The 19,031-nt window shown below is 47.7% G+C and overlaps 1 protein-coding gene across 1 annotated transcript in view; it reads right to left on the reverse strand.

The window, feature by feature from the left end:
• Positions 1-19,031, reverse strand: part of IQSEC2 (IQ motif and Sec7 domain ArfGEF 2) — a 77,012-nt gene that overhangs the window by 27,270 nt on the left and 30,711 nt on the right. Inside the window, 1 exon segment of the mRNA XM_077748283.1 lies at positions 11,219-11,314. Within this exon segment, the coding sequence (XP_077604409.1) occupies positions 11,219-11,314 (96 nt within the window).

The raw sequence follows: 19,031 nt of genomic DNA on the forward strand, positions 1-19,031 counted from the left end.
CAGGCGGGGTGGGGAGGGCTGGTTAAGGCTTTTGCTTCTGCATAGAAAATGACCCTTGTCCTCTCAGTTACCGAGAGGAGGGACTACTGCACTCGGAGGCCGGACAGCAGAACTGATGAGCGTCTTCCTCTTCCTCTTCCTCAGTCTCCTCCTCCTCCTCCTCTTCCCTGGGGCCAGGAAGGGCAGGGTAGAGGCCACAGGCGGATGGGTGNAAGGAAGATACATGAATGGCTGGAACCAGGGTGGTGGGGCTGGGATGGGGGTCTGAATGGGGAGGCCGGTGTGACAGATGATCTAGGGCCACACCCAACTCAGTCCCCAAAGAGCCTTTGACAGCCTACCCTCCCCACCCCCAAGCTGGGCTCACTTAAGGTCAGGCACAGAGTATACAAATTCCATTTTGGACCTGACAGGTGCCCAAGCATCATTTGAATATAAATAGCAGCAACCTGCTTTGTGCCGGCTCTTTGCACACATCATCTCATTTAACCCCTGCAACAACACTGTGACATTTTAGAGACGAGGGAATTGAAATTCAGAGAGGTTAGATAACCTGCCCAAGATCACATAGCCGGGTGAGTGGCAGAGTCAGGATTTCAACCCAGAGTTCTTAGAGCTCCAAGTCCCAGACTCATCCCACGAGGTCTTTAGGGGAACTTGGCACTTGCCATCTCAAGAAATCCACCCTGCCCTTGAAGGACAAAGATCTGTATTTCCTGAAGGCTCCAGGTCGGACAAATTGGAGATACTTAGAAATGGAATGTGGAAAGCCCACAGCTTTGGAAGCCAACAGACCAATGCCAGCTTTACAAGTGCTTCCAGGCTATATTGCCCAGGCATGGTATTGCCTCTCTTGAAGCCTCGTTTCCTTGTTTCCGTATCTGTAAAAATGGGGCTCATGATGCCAACTCCACAGGATTGCTGCAAGGACTGGAGCATACGTCAAGTGGCTGGCAAATAAGAGTAATAAGAACATGGTGGTGGTTATCATTAACTGCTCATGAACTGAATCTAATTCCCAAGGTGGCCGTTTGCACTCACACAGAAGTGCCACAGTGGCAGGGAGGAGTCATTGCAGGAACAAGCACCTGTCCCCAGGGTACCAGGGGCCAGCCTGTACGTGGCCATCGCTGGAGCTGGGCTCCAGCGTCGTGGGGGACGGGGGGCACGATGGACAGACAGTAGAGCTGAGAGGGTCCAGCTGCCTTGGGAATGAAAAGGCTGATGCTCTGGGGATAGCCAGGGAAGCAGTATCACCCCACTCCCAGACCCCTTGGCTCAAGAGAGGCGGTAAGTATGGAATCCAGGAAACTGGAGGATTGGGAAGAGATGAGAAGGAAAGAGAACAGGCAAGGGAAGGCACTGCCGTCCAGGTGACAGACAGACAAGCACACACATGCACATGCACACACACACACACACATGCACACAGGCACCCAAGCACACACGTACGCCCTCTTCATACTCAAAGCTCCCTGTGACACATTGTTCCACAGAGTCACTGAGTCAGCAAAACCACGTGAAGCAGAGCTCAAGTTCTGGGCAATCGGCTACCCCTTTCTGAGGCTCCCATTCCTCATCTATAAAAGGAAAAAACTCCACACCGCCCAAGGCTGTCATGAAGAACAAATGATCTTCCAGTCCCACTGCTTACTCCTCTTGCATCCGGGTCAGGCCCCTGAGACCCCTCACCCTGACACTGCAGCCACCTCCTCATTTCTTCTTCTCTCTCCCCGTTTGGACCCGTCAGCCTTCCTAATAAAGACTGCAACCACAGATTTCTTGCTTGTCTCTGCTTAGACACCCACCTTGGCTCCCCACTGCTTCCTGGATAAAGATCAGGCTACTCAACTTGGCATTCAAGGCTCCCCCATCATATGGCCTCACCTGGCCTTCCCTGTCAGGTAGAAAAAGCATGGGCTTTGGAGTCAGACAGACCTGGGTATGAATACTGGCCACACCTCCTACTAGCTTTCTGGTCTTGGGTCCACCTCTTCACTTCTCTAGGACTAATTTTCCTCATCTGCAAAATGCGAAAATACCTATTCCGCAGGGCACGGTGGGATTAAATGAATTCAACTACATAAGGCACCTGCCACAGGGTAGGTTTTGTGGTTCTTATGTAGTAACTGTTATTTTTAAAAAAAAAAATGTTTATTTATTTTTGAGAGAGAGAAAGAGACAGAGCATGAGCCGGGGAGGGGCAGAGAGAGAGGAAGACACAGGATCTGAAGCAGGCTCTGGGCTCTGTGGGGCTTGAACTCACAGACCGTGAGATCATGACCTGAGCTGATGTTGGACGCTTAACCAGCTGAGTCACCCAGGCGCCCCCTTATTACTGTCATCATCAGTGGCTCACTCATGCTCAGCCTTCATCGAACTAGCTTGTTCATTATTCCATCAAGACGGTGCCTTTGCTGACTCTGTTCCTTCCTTCTGCAAATGTCTTTCCCCATGGAAATCCCATCTGAATCATAGCCCAGCTTAAATGCTTCCTCCTGCAGGAAGTCCTCTCTGATTCTCAACCAGAAGTATTCCTTGTTCCCGCCTAGCTCCAGCATCCATGCCCTTGGTCAGGGATTCCCATTTGTTGCTCTGAACTTCACTGAAGCATTTCTCTCACCAACCCCCTCAACGCCCTCATATTCCCCCTCCCCACCACCTTCCTTCTCTGCAAAAAAGAGAGGGCCCCTATACTATTTAAGGCCAGCCTCTCCACCTGGGCTCTGAAACCCACCGCTGCTACCTCCTCCACAACAATCACCCCCTCTCCCTCCTGTATCTCAACCCCTCTCTCTCTCTCTCTGTTATACCTCCTTCTTACCAACATTTATAGAAGCTCAAGTCTCTCCCATCTGGGAATAAAAACCCTCTATCTGCCCCCACATCTCCCTCTAGCAATCACTGTCCCTCTCTCCTCTTCACAGCTAAGCTTCTTGAGAAACTCATCTACACTGGCCATCTCCACTTCAGTACCTCCCACGAGCTCTCCAACCCACTGCAATCTGCCTTGTGCGCCCACCATGCCATAGAAACTGTACTTAGCCAGGTCGTCGAGGACCTCCTAGTGGTTAAAGCCAATAGACTCTCTTCCACCCGCATCTTACTTCCCTGAGCTGTAACATTTGCCACTCTTAACAAGCTCCTCCTGTGCGCGGATGGCTCTTTCCTTCCTCTGCTTCCGTGAGCCCACTGCCTGCTGGTTTTCCTCCTACTTCTCCAACCACCCCCACCTCTTCTTCCTCTCCTTATTTCTTCTGTGTGGGCCCCTCTTCCCCATTTCTGGTCCTCTTCTCTTTCATTCCACACCCTTTATCAGCAATCTCCACCGCATAGCTTCAGGTATGGCTTAGGACCCACCCCATCCCTCCCTCCCTCCGTCTCTCTCTCTCTCTGCCCTGGGTCCCAGACCTATCAAGCCTAGTCCTTGCCAGAAGCTCCACCAGGATGGCCTTTAGGGCCTTCTGAGCTCACAGGGACCACAAACGCAGCATCTTACTGCTGCAAACCTGTCCTCTGCATTTTGTACCTTCATGAAAAGCACCACCATCCACCCAGGTGCTCGAGCCCAAAACACACTGGGCGTCATGCTAGGCTCCTCCTGCTCCCGTAACAAGTCAGTCATCAAATTCTTCCAATTCTGCTTCCTCATCTTCTACTCCTCTCACTCCCTGTTGACTCTTTGTCCAATCATACTGGTGTCCTTGCTGTCCCTCAAACATAACACACACACTTCTGCCTCAGGGCCTTTGCGGGCTATGTTCCTTCTATCTGGATCACTGTCCCCCAGCTAGGTGTGGCACCAGACACATTCTATATATTTAGTTGTTTATTTATTTATTATCCCTCACCCACTGTAAGATCCATCAGGACCAGCATATGTTCTGTTCGGTGCTGTATTCCTAATGCCCAGCACAGAGTCTGGCACTCAGTAAATATTTGTTGAATGAATGACTCCATTGCCAAACCTGAACACTGAAACTCACTGTGAATTCCAACCTCTGTTATCTCCACTGCCTTCCACCCCCACTATTTATTCAGCCTACTGCTCCAATAGTAGAAGACCCTCCCAATCACGTCTCAAATCCATCTCCTCTGCTCTGTCCCCATGGCCACTACCCTCACTTATCTCTCTCTTGGATTACCATCGCAGCCTCCTCCCTAGTTTCCCTTCCTTCTAAAAAGCTTTGTGTCACTTTGCCTCCTCGAGAACTGCTCACGGCTGTCCAGCTGCCTACCATGAAAGAGGAAGCCTGAACTCCCCAGGCAGCTGTTCGGAGGCAGGTCTAACCTGTGCATCTTCCCATGTTTAGTTTCGCCATCTCTCACCCCTGGGCTTTTGCGTGCGCTCTCAGAGTATCCTCCCCCATCTCTAGCTCTCTGAATCTTTATGGACCTTGAATGATTGGATCAAACACTACTTTCTTCAGGAAACAACCTGACTCATAAACCAGAAGTAATTCCTCTTCAAAAAGCATAGAGAAGGAAGTGTCTCCAGTGTCGCTCAGGATCTCCGAGAACCGAGTAGGATGGAAGTTAGTAATTAGCAAGGACTTAGAATGCTGGGTAAGCACTAATAGAGGTTCCCTTTTCCTCTTGCACTATTACCCTGGATTCATGTCCCTCTGGCCCTCTGCTAATGCCAACTCATCCTTGTCTCCTCCCTTTCCTTCATCTTCTATTGGGTCTCCCTCATTAATAACTCCCAAAGGCTTTAGATTCCATAATTTGAAATTAAAATGTTTCTATATGACTGGTGCCCAGTGGAGTAGTGCAACAGAGTAGTCCTGCTCAAATCCATTCCCTTCTATGCTAATACCCCAGTTGAGGCCTTCCAGCTGGCCTCCGTGCATACAATCCATTTCTCATACTGACTGCTAATGCAATGTTTCTAAAACACAAATGATACCAAATTTGTCTCCTGTTTAGAATCCACTCACATGCCACTTCATCACTACCAACGTTGGTTCTTGACCTTTCTGGAGGAACACAAACCCTTTATGCATATAATGAAAGCCACGGACCATCTCCCCAACAAAAAATGCCTGCAGGTACAACCCCAAAGCGTTTTGCATTCAACTTCAGGAGCTTCACAGACCATCCAAAGCCTGTGCAACCCAAGTTAAGAACCTCTGGCCCTACCCAATAACATCTAGGTTCTTCTGCATTTGCTGTTCCTTCTGCCTGAAATGTTCTTCCACACTTCACCCTTCTGTCCCTGACCACCTTTTACTCATCCTCTAAGACTCAGCTTTCAGTCTGAGTTGACCTGCAGCAGTCCTAGAGCCGGCCAGATCCCTTCCTTTGGGTTTCCACAGTCCCCTCCACCATGATTCCATCTATCATACCTCTCTTCAGTCTCCTCAACTGACTGGGAACTTGTGCAAGGCAAGAACCATTACCCAGCATAGGCCCCAGATATAGCAGAACTCCGTAAATATGTACTGAAATGAACGCTAATAACAGCTATATGTTGTTTTTTTTTTTGAGTACCCCTTATGTGCCATGCATTCAGCAACTGATCTCATCTATAAACCCCACAAGGCTAGCAGTATTGTGTTTCTGTTAACAGATAAGGAACTAGGCTCAGAGATGTGAAGTAAGGTCACACAGCTAGTGAGTGAAAGAACTGGGAACGAAATAGAGATGTGTGGGAACCAATGCAAGTATTGGCCCACCACGCTTCCCTGCCCTGGACTATGAGATTGGAAGATGGCATCAGTAGAACAGGGCCAAGAATGAGGGCCAGAATGCACTGTGTGGGCTCCATTATTTTCCCTTCTGTGTCACCTATTGTGGCAGGACCAGAGATCTGGCTTTCTCTTTTTATAGTGTAACCCCCTCCATCCTGTGTACTACTCTCAGCCTTCCTATTTCAAAGCCCCACTATGGTCAGGCCCATTCTTTGTTCCAGAACCATCCCCAGACACACAAAGCTTTTAGATCCAATCCAGTCCAATGCTACACACTTGGCTATGGGGAAAACCAGACAGGTAGTGCCTGCCTTTCAAGAGTTGATAGTCACCCAGGAATTTTACATGTACCATCTCCAATCAGCCCTGAGAGGTAAGTAGGCATTATTCTCATTACACAGATGAGGAAACAGAGGCTCAGAGGTTAAATGGCCTGCTCATAGTCATAGAGTTGGTAATTGGTCAAACTTGGATTTAAGTAAAGAAAGGTACTGGGGCACCTGGGTGGCTTAGTGGGTTAAGCGTCCGACTTTCACTTAGGTCATGATCTCGNAAGAAAGAAAGGTACTAATTCAACTACTTTTCCCCACTAGGTCATCCTGCTTGGAAGAGCCAAAAAGTAGACAAGACCATTTCTGGCAGGGTTGGGGGATGAAGGAAAGCTATTACTCTTTCAAGGCTCAGTACCCATGTCCCCTCCTGTAGGCGACACGTGGGGTTAGGTGCCCTTCCTCAGGAAGACCTCTGAATCTACTTCTGTCCCATACCAAACCACACTATGTCGTCATTGTCTATGTGTCTCTTCCTTCTAGACTGGAGCTCCCTAATGGTAGGACCAGATATAATTCATTCCTGTATCGCACCAAGGTTCAGGACAAGGCCTAACTGCCAGTGGGCAGGACAAATCTCGTTGCATGAATAAGGTGGTATGTGAGCTAGTTATGAAAAGGAAAGCAAGATCTGAACATCTGGATGTAGGGAAATGGTATAGAGAGGGAAGGAAATGTTAGTAAAAGCAAAGAAATGGGACCAAGGATAAAGGCCAGTAATTTTGAAATTATGACAGAATGTGCATAACATGTTTTCATTGTTGTTATGCGTATTTTCTTTTCCTTACAAGAATGATACTACAAGCCATGTTCTGCAACTTGCTTTTTTCTTCTAACAATAAGTCTTAGAGATCCTTCCATGCCAGGATACAGAGAGATATCTTTTTCTTTTGATCTGTAAGAGTATGGGTGAATACTCACCTATAGGATGGGTGAATCATGAAGGAAAAGCTGTTCTCTTACAGACGGAAACGTAGGTTGTTTTAATGTTTTGCTATTGTAAACAATGTTGCAACGAACATCTTTGCGTATGTCTGGAAGCAGTTTTGAAGGATAGGTTCCTAAAAGTTGAATTAGTGGGCCAAAGGAATGCACATTTTGTTTAAAATGTAGATAAAAGTTATTTCTGTTGCTTTAACATTTTTATAGACTGGCTAAAAATAAAGATTAGTCCTATTCACATAATCAAGTCTTTATTTTGAGAGCATACATCATGCAACCTTCTCATTAAGAGTTAGTTGAGAATGCTACAAGGATATGCGATATCTTGTTGCACGGCATGTTTTATGCTCACAGTTGGGGTTGAATGCTTTAGAAAAGATCTCTGGTTGGGAGACCATCTAGTAGTAAAGCCTTAGAGAAATCTACCTCCCAGACATGGTTCTCAAGTTGGAAGTATATCCATAGTTAAGATTCAGGGGAGCAATGGACAAATTGGTGCCATAAAAAATGGTACCAATTTGCACTCCGTTCAAGGATCATGAGAGATTCTGTTTCCTCAGTGGAAACAGTGTTTCTGTTTCCTCAATCTTTTCAGTTTCAACACTTTAGAATTGGTACCTCTTTGTTTTAGTTACATTTCTTTAGCTATTAGTAAGCTTGAGTATCCTTTCTCATTTATCAGCTAATAGATGTCTATTCTCTGAATTGCCAAATCATGTTATTTCTCTATTCTAAATGTAGTACAAATCTTTTTCTTATTGATTTCCAGGAGATGATTTATATATAAACAGAGATCTTAACCTTTGCCTGATGTTTATGTAGCAAATACTCTTTCCTAGCCTGTTATGTTTTAACTTTTTGTATAGTCTCTTTGTCTACACGGAAGTTCTCAACTTTAATGGAGTCAAAATTATTGTTCTTTACTCTATGGCTTCTGGGCTCTTAAGTCATGCTCAGAAAAGTTTCTCCATTCTATTATGATAAAAATATCCTGTATTTTCTTCTGCTACTTTTGCAGTTTTATCCTTTGTATTTGATTTTATGTGAGACAGAGGTTTGATTTAGTTTTCTTTTTTCCAAATGGTAGCCAATAGTCCCATCCCATTTACTAACTCCCTACTGATTTGAAATTCTTTATCTGATATGATTCTTTATCATAAATTACATTCCCATATGAATATATGGTTTTGTTTCTAAACTCTCTATTTTCTTCACTGTATGTAATTCTCTATTACTGTGATGATATAAGATTTGTAATTTCTGCAGCTTTATGGTAATTTTGTGTATTTAATAGGACAAGTTCCCCCACACTGTTCTTCTTTTTCAAAATTTTCTTACTAATTTATGGGCATTTACTCTTCCAAATGAGCTTTAAAATCCAATTGCCCAATTCCCAAAGAAAATAATACCACTGAGATTTTAATGAGAAATGCATTGAAATTTTGATCAGACTGAAGGAAAAAAATGTTGTTTTTATTATATTCAATCTTTGCATCCAGGAACAGGATAGGATCCTTGGCTATTCAAGTCTTCTTACAGCCTTTGATAAAATTTTCTAGTTTTCTATAGAGAAGTATTTCATGTTTCTTGTCAATTCCTAGGAATTTTATCATTTTTTCTTACTATTGTTAATGGAATATTTTTCTATTATGTCTTCTAATTAGTTATTGTTGGTATTCAGAGAAGCTGATGGTTTTGGGCATATATTTCTCTTGTATCTAGCCATCTCACTGAATATTCTTTTCTTAAATTTTTTAATGTTTTATTTATTTCTGAGAGAGAGAGAAAGAGAGAGAGACAGTGTGAGCAGGGGAGGGTCAGAGAGAGAGGGAGATACAGAATCTGAAACAGGCTCCAGGCTCTGAGCTGGCTGTCAGCACAGAGCCCGACATGGGACTCAAACCCACAAACCACGAGATCATGACCTGAGCTGAAGTCGGACGTTTAAACGACTGAGCCACCCAGGTACCCCTCACTGAATATTCTTATTAGTTCTGATAATTTTTCCTTTTGTTCTCTTTGATTATCTAAGTAGACAGCCATATCATCTCCAAATAGTGCTAATTCTGACTTTAATCCCACTGGTTAAAACTTCTAGAAAAGAATGTTGATGGGGCACATGGGTGGCTCAGTCAGTTCAGCGTCTGACTCTTGGTTTTGGCTCAGATCAGGTAAGTGTCTGACTCTTGGTTTTGGCTCAGATCATGATCTCACAGTTCATGAATTCAAACCTAACATCAGGCTCAGCGTTGATAGCACAGGGCCTGCTNACACACACACACACACACACACTCTCTCTCTCTCTCTCTCTCTAGTATAAATAAATAACATTTTTAAAAACTTCTAGGAAAAAATGTTGGTTAGTGACAATGATAGCAATCATACTTATTTTGTTCCTGAGCTTAATGGGAATTTACCTAGTAGCTCACTATTAAATTTTGTGATTGTCTTTGGTTTCTGCTTTTAAAAAAATTCTTTACCAAACTAAGGACATTTTCACTGATAGCTTACTATACTAGTAATCTATGGCTGTGTAACAAATTATCCCAATACAGCAAGAAATAACTAGGAGACTTACTGAGAGTTTTAAAACCAAGAACAGATATATAATTCTATCAGATTAGTTTTTCAGCATTTATGGAGATAGTTATACATTCTTTTTACTTTAATCTATTAATGTAATCCATTACAATAACAGCTTTCCTAATGGTGAACAATCCCTGCACTGCTGGGACAAACTTTCATTTGTCATGATACATTCTTTCAATACACTGATGGATTCAGTTTGATAATCTTTCATTTAAAAAACATTTGATGGGGAGNCGGGCTCTGTGCTGACGGCCAGCTCAGAGCCTGGAGCCTGTTTTCAGAGTCTGTATCTCCTTCTCTCTCTGACCCTCACCTGCTCACACTCTTTCTCTCTTTCTCTCTCTTTCTCTCTCTCTCTCTCAGAAATAAATAAAAAACATTTTTAAAAAGTATGACTATTAAAATGTTAGATTAGGCTATAGTTTCCCTCCCCCACCCCCTTTCTCTAAATCTATCCAGTTATACTAGCTTTTTGGAATGAGCTGGGAAACTGCCCATCTTTTTCCATTATCTGATCTTTCCAGATTCAATAAAACTTCCATCATACCAGCACGTCCAGAATACCAGTTGGGTCTTGGTACCATTTCTGAGGAGAAAACTTTGACCATATTTTTAACTTCTTCTATATTGTTCTATTCTATTCAAGTTTTCTCTCACTCCTTAAGTCATTTTGGTAACTTATATTTTCCTAGAAAACCATCCAACTCATCTATATTTTCACATTTATTGGTGTAAAATTATACAAAGCATCTTTAATGACTTTTTTCATCTCTTCAAAATCTGTGGTTAAATCCCCTTCATCATACCTTATTTTATTTACGTTTCTTCTTGCCTTTTTCTCAGTCATATCTGCCAGAGGATAGTCTGTCTAGTTTACTGATCTTTTCAAAAACCACCTCTTAGTTTACCAAATCTTTTGTTTTTTATTTTACTAATTTCTGGTTTTATCTATAGTAATTACTTTCTTCTGCTTTCTTCTGGTTGTTCTTTCTCTAAACTTTTGAGTGGAATAATTAATTTAAACTGTTTTGTTCCCCAATAAAAACATTTAAGACTATACATTTTCTTCTGGGAACCCCTATGGTCACATCCCATAGGTTTTGATATGTAGTATTCCCATTGACATTTATTCTAACTAGTCTATAAATTCCATTCTTATTTCCTCTTTCACATGAGTATTTTTTTAACTTTCATATGTTTCTGGGGTGTGTGTGTTTTTTTTTTTTTTTTGCTGTTGCTATTAATATTTCATTTTATTGCCTTATAATTAGAAAATGTAAAATGTGACTTCCCATTAACTTGGAAATAATGTTCTCAAAGGTGTGGGTGATTTTTCCCTCTGCCTAAACACCCTTGCCCATCCTATCCAACTGGCAAACTCATCCTTCAAAACAGCTCAAATAGTACATATTTGGGAGTACACTCCCACCTTTGGGGCCGGGTATCCGGGGAAGGAGTTTTAAGGAAGCATAAACTAAAAACAGAATCTGAATGTCCTCTTAGGTCTCCTCCCTGGTCTCCCAGTCACTCTTGTCACATGCTCAGACATTCATTCCACAAGCATTCAGGGGGGACAGAGGGAGATGGGGGAGGGGGTCTGGCAATGCTATTGCAGATTTGTCTGGAAGGGTGGAGGATGAGGGGAGGGATGGGTCTAGCTCTTACCTGCTCTTTGCCAGCCTGCCTGAGGGGATAAGCTTCATGGAGTCAAGGACCTGAGTAGGACAGCAATACTGGTGTAGAGTATGAGACGCTGTGGACCTGAGAGACAGCAAGAGACAGAGAGAGAGACAGAGAGAGAGACAGAGAAAGAGACAGAGAGAGAGAGAGAGACAGGGAGGGAGGGGAGAGGCCAGGTGGGGAGTAGGGATGAAGAAGTGAGAGTGAGTGGGGAAGGGGAAAGGGAAGAATGGGAAGAATGGGTGGTGGAGGATTGGGAATGAAGTGGAGGGGTGGGAGGTGGGGAGGCAGGGAAGAAGGGAGAGAAGGGAGAGAGGGAAGGAAAGAGGGAGGGAAGGAAGGAAGGAAGGAAGGAAGGAAGGAAGGAAGGAAGGAAGGAAGGAAGAAAAAAAGAAAAAAACCACAAAGTCAAGAAAGAGAGGACGGCACTCGAACCACAAACAGAACACAACGACAACAGGGGGCAGCAGAGACAAAAGAGCCGGTCTGGGCCTCCTGTGTTCCAGGTGACTCCGTGGGGACCTGAGCCACGGAGACACTGGGACACCACAGCAGGAAAGGGGGAAGGGAGCCCTCCTCACACCAGACGCCACACGGGTGGGAAAGAGGGGAGGGAAGAGGGGAGGAAAGAGAAAGGGAAAAGCTATATGGGGGGCTCCCCCTTAGAGAAGATCCCTTTCAAGAGGGGAGGAAGGCATGGAGGGAAAGGAGACTCTGGATCCAGAGAAGGGGAAGAACCCAGGCCAGGTGGGTGGAGGAAACACTGTAGGAGGAGAGGGAGAGGGACAGAGAGAAACCGAAAGAGACAAGGAAAGGGTGAGACAGAAAAGGAGAAAGACAGAGAAAGAGGAAGACGGAGGAAGGGCGAGACAAAAGACACAGAGAGAGGACAGGCAGAGGCAGAGAGCGAGAGCGAGAGCACCAGAGCAGAGGAGAGGAGAGGCGAGGGCGGAGGAGAGCTGCCAAGGTCTCAGTGGTCTAGGTGAAGGATGGGTCTGGGGCTAAGTGGGTGGGTGGGGCTTAGTCCGCCAGAGGACAGTGTGGTTCCCAGCAGGAGTCTTTACTTCCAAGGCCAGTGCTGTGCCCCTGTCCCAGGGCACAGCCTACACTCCACCTCCCAGCACTGTGCCCCCGCCCCTCGAGCAGGGTCCAAAGGCCCCGGTGCGTCCTGCTTCCCACGATTATAAAGTCCAGAGAATGGGCCTGGGGGAGGAGGGACAGTAGCAGAGCGAGGCTGAGGGCCTGGTCTACCCAGAGCAGGGCAGGCGCTGAGAGTAGACCTGGCCCTTCCAGGTCAGCCAGCCCCTCTCCCCCACACACCCCTGCAGGCAGCTTGTGATCAGGGCCTGGCCGTTCCAAAGCCCAAGTAAAGGCCAGGAGATGTGGCTGCAGGCCAGGTCAGCTGCCCAGCATCTATCTCACTTGCGATTCTGAGGATGCCCAAATCTTAGATCCTTATAGAGAATCTCGGAATCTGCTCCTGTTCTTGTCAGAAACTGGAATAAGCATCATCATCAGAACAACTGTCTCTCAAGTGCCATCTAAGTGCCAGTCACCAGCCCCAGTCCTTGACTCATTACCTCATTAAACCTGAGATGTAGAGACCCTTAGGCTGCTGGAATGTTAGTAATCAGAGAATCTCAGCAGCTACGGGGGAGCCCTGCCGTACTGAGCCAGGTTAGCGTGCCAAGGCAGCCACTAGTTACACCCCTCATAGGCCACACGGACTGTGCTGCTCAGGGCTCCAGGGTCCTCACAGTGGGGGGCACCCGGATGCCCATGTGCTCACCCACTCTCACTAACTCCCTCCCCATGCCAAAGGCCTCCAAGAGTCCAAGAGGGGAGCCAGGAACCAGGAAGCCAGGAGGCTGCTGAATCAGCAGCCCAAGGACCGAGTCAAGGCCAGGGCAGGGAAGGAGAGGGTCAGGCTGCAGGGTGGGTGAGTGGAGGGGGGGGGGCTCGGTTCCTACCTGCTACTCCTCCCGGGGGGCTCCATGGGTCTGGACCTGTCCCGAGGGCAGGCCCCCTGGCCGGGCGGTGCCTCCACTGTGTCACCACCCCCCCTCCTCCCCAGCCCTTCCCTAGAAGGAGGAACCAAGGAGGCGGGGCCAGGCCAGCCGGGCTGGAGGCCAGAATGCAACTGGAAACTTTGCTCCTTCCTCTGCTCCCCCAGGAGGGCTGGGAACTCCAAGTAAGAGGAAGCAGTTTTGAGAACTCACAGTGACTCCTCTGGGCCAAACCCCAGACTAGGCTCCCCGTGTGCATCTCTGCTGGAATCTCCCCCAAGCACCCAGTCAAGTATGTGTCACTAGCCCTATTCTCTGGATGAGAAAACTCAGATGGAGAGACGTTAATTCGGCACTGGCACTACAGCTGCTAAGTGGCAGAACCCCAAGATTGAGACCCGGTTTGACCAATCCCCAGATCTGGATTCAGTCCCCTCGGCCATATTGCTGCCTTGTGAGTACAGAAACCTTTCCACAGAAGCTTTTCACAAACATTCTCATCTTCTGCACAGTTAGAATCTCTGTTTTCTTGTTGTGCTGGGATGCTGCAGATCGAGTAATATTCAAATCACCCATTTGGGGAAATCAAGGCGAGGCCCTGGCCAATAAGCCTGACCACTGCAGTAAGCTCGCATCCCCCTGTGTGTGCTTTCCAGGACTGCCTAAGAGAAATGCTCCCCGAAGAGAAAAGCAAAAATCAGAAGAAACCCCGTTCTCCATCAAGAGGCTCTTCTTCCAAGGAAACTCCCCTGCCTGACTTTACAGATGGGGAAATTGAGGCCTAGAGAGGGGAAGAGTCTTGCTAATGTTCACACAGCCAGTCAGACTAGAATCCAGATGCCCTGACTCCCCACCTACCCATCACAGGAATCTCTCTCTCTCCTCCCTATGGGTGGGGCTGGAGAAAGGAGAGACTTTGGAGGATTGGAAGGATGGGAGGGGGGTTCCTGAAGAGTCCCACAGATCCAGCTCAGAGAGCTCCTGCCCTTTCACGGCCCCAGAGCCCAGGCCCCTGGCTGTTCTGAGCAGAAGGCGGCCCTGGGAGGGGCCAGGGGGGCAGTGATCTAGAAGGAATAGGAACTGACAGGCAACAGGCCAGCCTTCCTGCCTTCCTGCCTCCCTGCCGGGGCAGCTGGTTCCTCTCAAGAAAGCCAAAGCCGCGAAGAGAGATAGGCCCTCTGGACCACCGCAAAGTTGGCATCTGTGGGCCCTCTGTGGCCTCTTCTCCCTCTTCCCACCCTTTAAAGCCCCTGGTCCCTAGGGCTCTGGCCTCAACCCCTGCTTTTTCCTCTCTCCTTCGGCAACTCTCCTAGCTCCGGTGGCTGCTGTGCTCTGTGCCCATTTGCAGTTATTGCCCTGATGGTTGCACCTCTGGCCCAGACCTTCCTCTTGGCCTGATAGGAGTTGAGAGACAGAAATTTTAGTCCTGGCCATAAGGCTAGCTCCTTCCCCTCCATGGTGAGGCAAAGAGCCTACACCTCCACGCCTGGTAGAGCAAGCACAAGTCCCAGCTCTACCACTTTCCAACTGGGTAATACCGCTGAGGCTCAGTTTCCTTATCTCTAAAAGACAAGCAGCAATGTCTGCCTCCTGGGTTCTTGTGATGATTCAGTGAAACGAATGCGCATCTATGGTGTAGAGTCAGCTTGAGCCTGAAAGGGTCTGACCTCTCTCCCAGGAAGACAGGGGAGACCCATGGGAAGCCTATTTGTTTCAAGGATGGGGAGAATTCTAGGAAAAGATCTCTGAGCTACTCTTGAAATTCAGACATATCTGAGAATTTTGGGGAGACTCATGTGATGACCCACCAGGGGCTGAAAGGAAGAAGGAATTAACGGTGAGGAGCTTGACCCAGCCACAGGGCACTGGTGGGCACTTAACTCACTTATTCAACAGATCCTTTGGACCCAGCACTTGGGGGGAGGTGGGGGCTGATAAAGCAGGGGCTAAGGGTAGTCGATGGCCTGATTTCATGGAGCTTCTATCCAAGTGAGAGGAGACAGACATTCAACAGCTAATGGAATTAAGCTGGGCAAAAAGTAGAGGCAGCAGGAGAGAGCGTTCCAGGCACAGGAAACAATTTGGGCAAAGGATCTGAGGTGGTATTTCCAGGAACTGCAAGGAGGCCAATGCAGCTGAGTGGAAAAAGCAAAGGGGAGAGAGGTGAGACTGGAGATGTAGGCAGGCGTCTAATCACACAGAGCCTCAGAGGCCATACCAAAGTTTTGGTATTTATACTAAGAGCAATTCGGTAGCCTGTGGTTTGTGTAAAGGCACTGGGGGAAGGGGGAGTGTCTCTGAAGCCCCTGAAGTTGTATGGAAAATATTAATGAGTAACAACATGTTTGGGGGGAAAGCATAGCTTTCACCAGATCCTCACATGGGTTGACGGTCCCAAAAGAGCTGGGAAGCTCCTTATAGGATTCCATTCGCTAAGCATCTACCCTGAGCTAGTGGCAGGCATCCTAGAATCTTCTCTGAGCTGACTCCTACCCCCCACCTCCCAGTTAGACTCAGCCTTCCCCTGCCCCCCATCTTCAACCAGTGCTCCACCCAGACAGGAGTGCTAACATTCTTTGCCATACTGCCTTCCAAGCCTCATCTTTGCCTTTGTTCAAAAAGCCATTCCCACCCCCCATCCCCACTGCCACTTCCCCACTTCACTAGCTGCCCCTGGTTCCTCACAAGTCAGCTTAGAGGTTGTGCCCCCTGGGAACAGGCCCTGGCCCCCTTCCCTGTTTCCTTCCCACCCTGCGCTTGTCTCAGCCTTGTCTGTCCACAAGCTGATGCTCCCTCTGGCCTGGGAGCTCTGTGGGGACATGGGGCTCTGCTATATTTATCCCAGCGTCCCCAGCATCCAGCACAGGGCACCCAGAAACACAAGTCAGTACACGGTGGTGGTGGTAGACAATCCACACTGAGGTGGAGGCTGCAAGATTGGCTGGTGGACACTAGAGGGCACTGTGGCCACAGGAATCCCGGCCCGATGCTGCTCAGGCTGATCCACAGTGGGCACCAGGGCCAGGTGCGCCTGGAAGCAAGGACACTATGCTCCTGGTCCCTGCAGCTCCTCAGCTCTGGGCCTGACTGACAGGGGTCCCAGTTACAGCCTCCTAATTTACCTGCTGCTCCCTTTCCGGCCCATTTCTTATGACGGCCCCATTCCTCCGCAAAAACAGCTTTAGTTCTTCACAAACACAGGTGCCGAACACTCCTCCCACAGTCCCGGCGTACGTTTCCTGCTCTGCCTGCAATTCTCTCCTCTACGCTTCACCTCACCCCACCCCCACTCCTCACCTGACCAGCTTCTACTCATCCTCCAAGTCTCAGCCTAGGTATCAGCTTAGAGAGGCCTCCTTGACCCTCAGGCTGGGTTGGGTATTCTTCCAAGATGCTCCTGCCCTACACTCCCCCTGTAATTGTCTGTTTCCTCATCTAGTTCCCTCCTGGACAGTGAGTTTCCTGAGCAGGACTCTATCATTCATCAGTATATCAGCTGCATCTAATTTAGCACAGTGCCTGGCACACTGTAGGTACTCAAGAAATCATCCTTGAGTGAATGAGTGGATAGATGGATGAATGGATGAGTGGGTGGGTGGCTGGATAGGTGGGTGGGTGGATGGATGGATGATTCTGGGAAGTCACTTTACCGCCACAGGTTTCAGTTTCCCCAGCTGTAAAGTGCCCACAATCACCCCTACTTGGCAGGGTGGCCAGGAGGCTTAAAAAGAATGTGTGCGAAATGCTCCCTAACAGNACCATTTACCCATGGAAGATGGCTTTAACAATAATAAGGAAACTATCACTCTTATTAAAAATATTAAAAATAACAGCATCTTCTATATGAAGGCCGGAAACAGGAGGCCTCTGAGGAGGTGGTGGGCACCCTGCAAGTCTCAGCCAGAGGATGTGAGGCAAAGACCAAAGTCAAAGCTGTGGGTATTGCTCCTGCGTCTGAAGAACAGTCATTATGGGCACAGCTGGTTCCGAACTCTTTACTCATAGGTGAAAACTTGTCTAAGAGGTCATTAATTCTCTCTGTAATTAATGTAAAAACTGCAGGGGTTTGTATTAATGGAAAAGTAAGCCCAAGCATCAAGCTGATAATATTGATAATGTGCGCTTGTAATTATATACTGCAGATAACTATAAATTCAGTCCCTGCACTAATAAAATGTGAAAATTCCTGAAGCAACCAAGAACTCAGTAGCAGCTGTACCATGCGTAGCATTATGTTAGTTGTTATGAGGCTATGAAAATCACCACACACTGGTAGCAATGATAATATTCACTGTGCACTTAAAAGCTGTTCTGGCATAAAAAGGGGGGAATTAGTTGGATAAAATGGGGTGTTTTAATGCAAGTGCATGTAACTTGAAAGCACAGAGAGCAAAGGTCAACTTGCATCAGAACAGGAACCAAAGCCTTAATGGATGGGCAATTTACCAACTGTGGGCTTCTGAGCAGACTGCCCACCAGGCTCTGACCTCATGTGTGGAACCGTAATAACTGCTCGCTGGAGATGTGTTTGACCTCTTTACCCTCACCCACTTCTAAGAGAACTGACTCCCAACTATAGCCCCATGCTGCCGCCTGTTACCATAGGCTGGACAGAAACACTGCAGTCATATGGGACGGACCCTTAAGCTTCCCGGTTGGGAAGCCACATCCAGTCATATAAATGCAGACTAGAGAGGCGAGTCAGTGACAAAGAGATGACAGAGACCAAGCAAGCCATGAGATACACAGAGAGACCGAGACATGGGCCTGGGAGATGCAGAGAGAGAGAAGGAGGGAGAGGGAGAGGGAGCTAGAGTGAGTAATCTTTCTTGGTCCTTGACTTCTCGGTCCTGCTTCCAGTTGAGTGTGAGGCCTGGCTATATATATACTTCATTTCTCAGATTTGGTGAGATGTAGCCTCACAATAGTCCACCCCCCACCCTTTATATTCTGGAGTGAGTGTGAGTGGGTTTCTGTTCCCTGCAACAAAATGTACCCAGACTAAGACAAGGGAAAATTGGGGATATAAGTGCAGGGCTTGCATAAGCAAGACCGCATAAAGAACATTATGTAGGGAGGGGTGTGTGCAATTATAAAGTGTTTGTGTTTGCTTCCTCAAATGCTCCCTAATTTCCTGACACTTGCTACCACAGACACACGCTGTAGCCACACACTCACCCACACTGACATTCAGTGGCACGCAGAAACAAAGGCAGCGATGGCTAGATGTGCTTTTATGCAGACACCCAGACACACATGGACACATGCCAGTACCTCTGCGTTCCTCATGCCTGCACGGACACAGACGCGGGTGGCACGCAGGAGTGCACACACGCTCACGGACACAGTGGCGCTTGCCCACAAGGCGTGGGGCAGGAGTCGGGGCTTGACTGGGCTCTGTGCAGCCTCCCTCCCCAGCTGCCAAGTGACTCATCCCCAGGGCTGCTAATTAAAGCCAGGACAGAGGGGACAGAGGCAAGGGGAGGGGAAGAGAGAGAAGGCAAGTTTATTTTGGTGCCAACCAGGCACGCAGCCAGCTTAGGGGTCACCCACTTCCTGGGGCTGGGCCAGGCAGAGGCAGGGGAATACAAACTGGACGGGGAAGGAAGACCCTCTTTCCCTTCTCGTCCCTCAGGGGCTTCCTGGAATGGCACCTCCTTTGGGAAAATTACCCAATCCCCCCCCCCATCCTTTTCTATCCCACTATCATTGCAGCTGTACCCCCTCCAGACTCTGGTCCTTACAACTGGCTTCTCCTCTTCAGCACACTCCCATTCGGGCTTGCCGGAGCT

This window comes from Crocuta crocuta, unplaced genomic scaffold, assembly GCF_008692635.1.
Source record: "Crocuta crocuta isolate KB4526 unplaced genomic scaffold, BGI_CrCroc_1.0 scaffold1307, whole genome shotgun sequence".
In the NCBI taxonomy this organism is placed as follows: domain Eukaryota; kingdom Metazoa; phylum Chordata; class Mammalia; order Carnivora; family Hyaenidae; genus Crocuta; species Crocuta crocuta.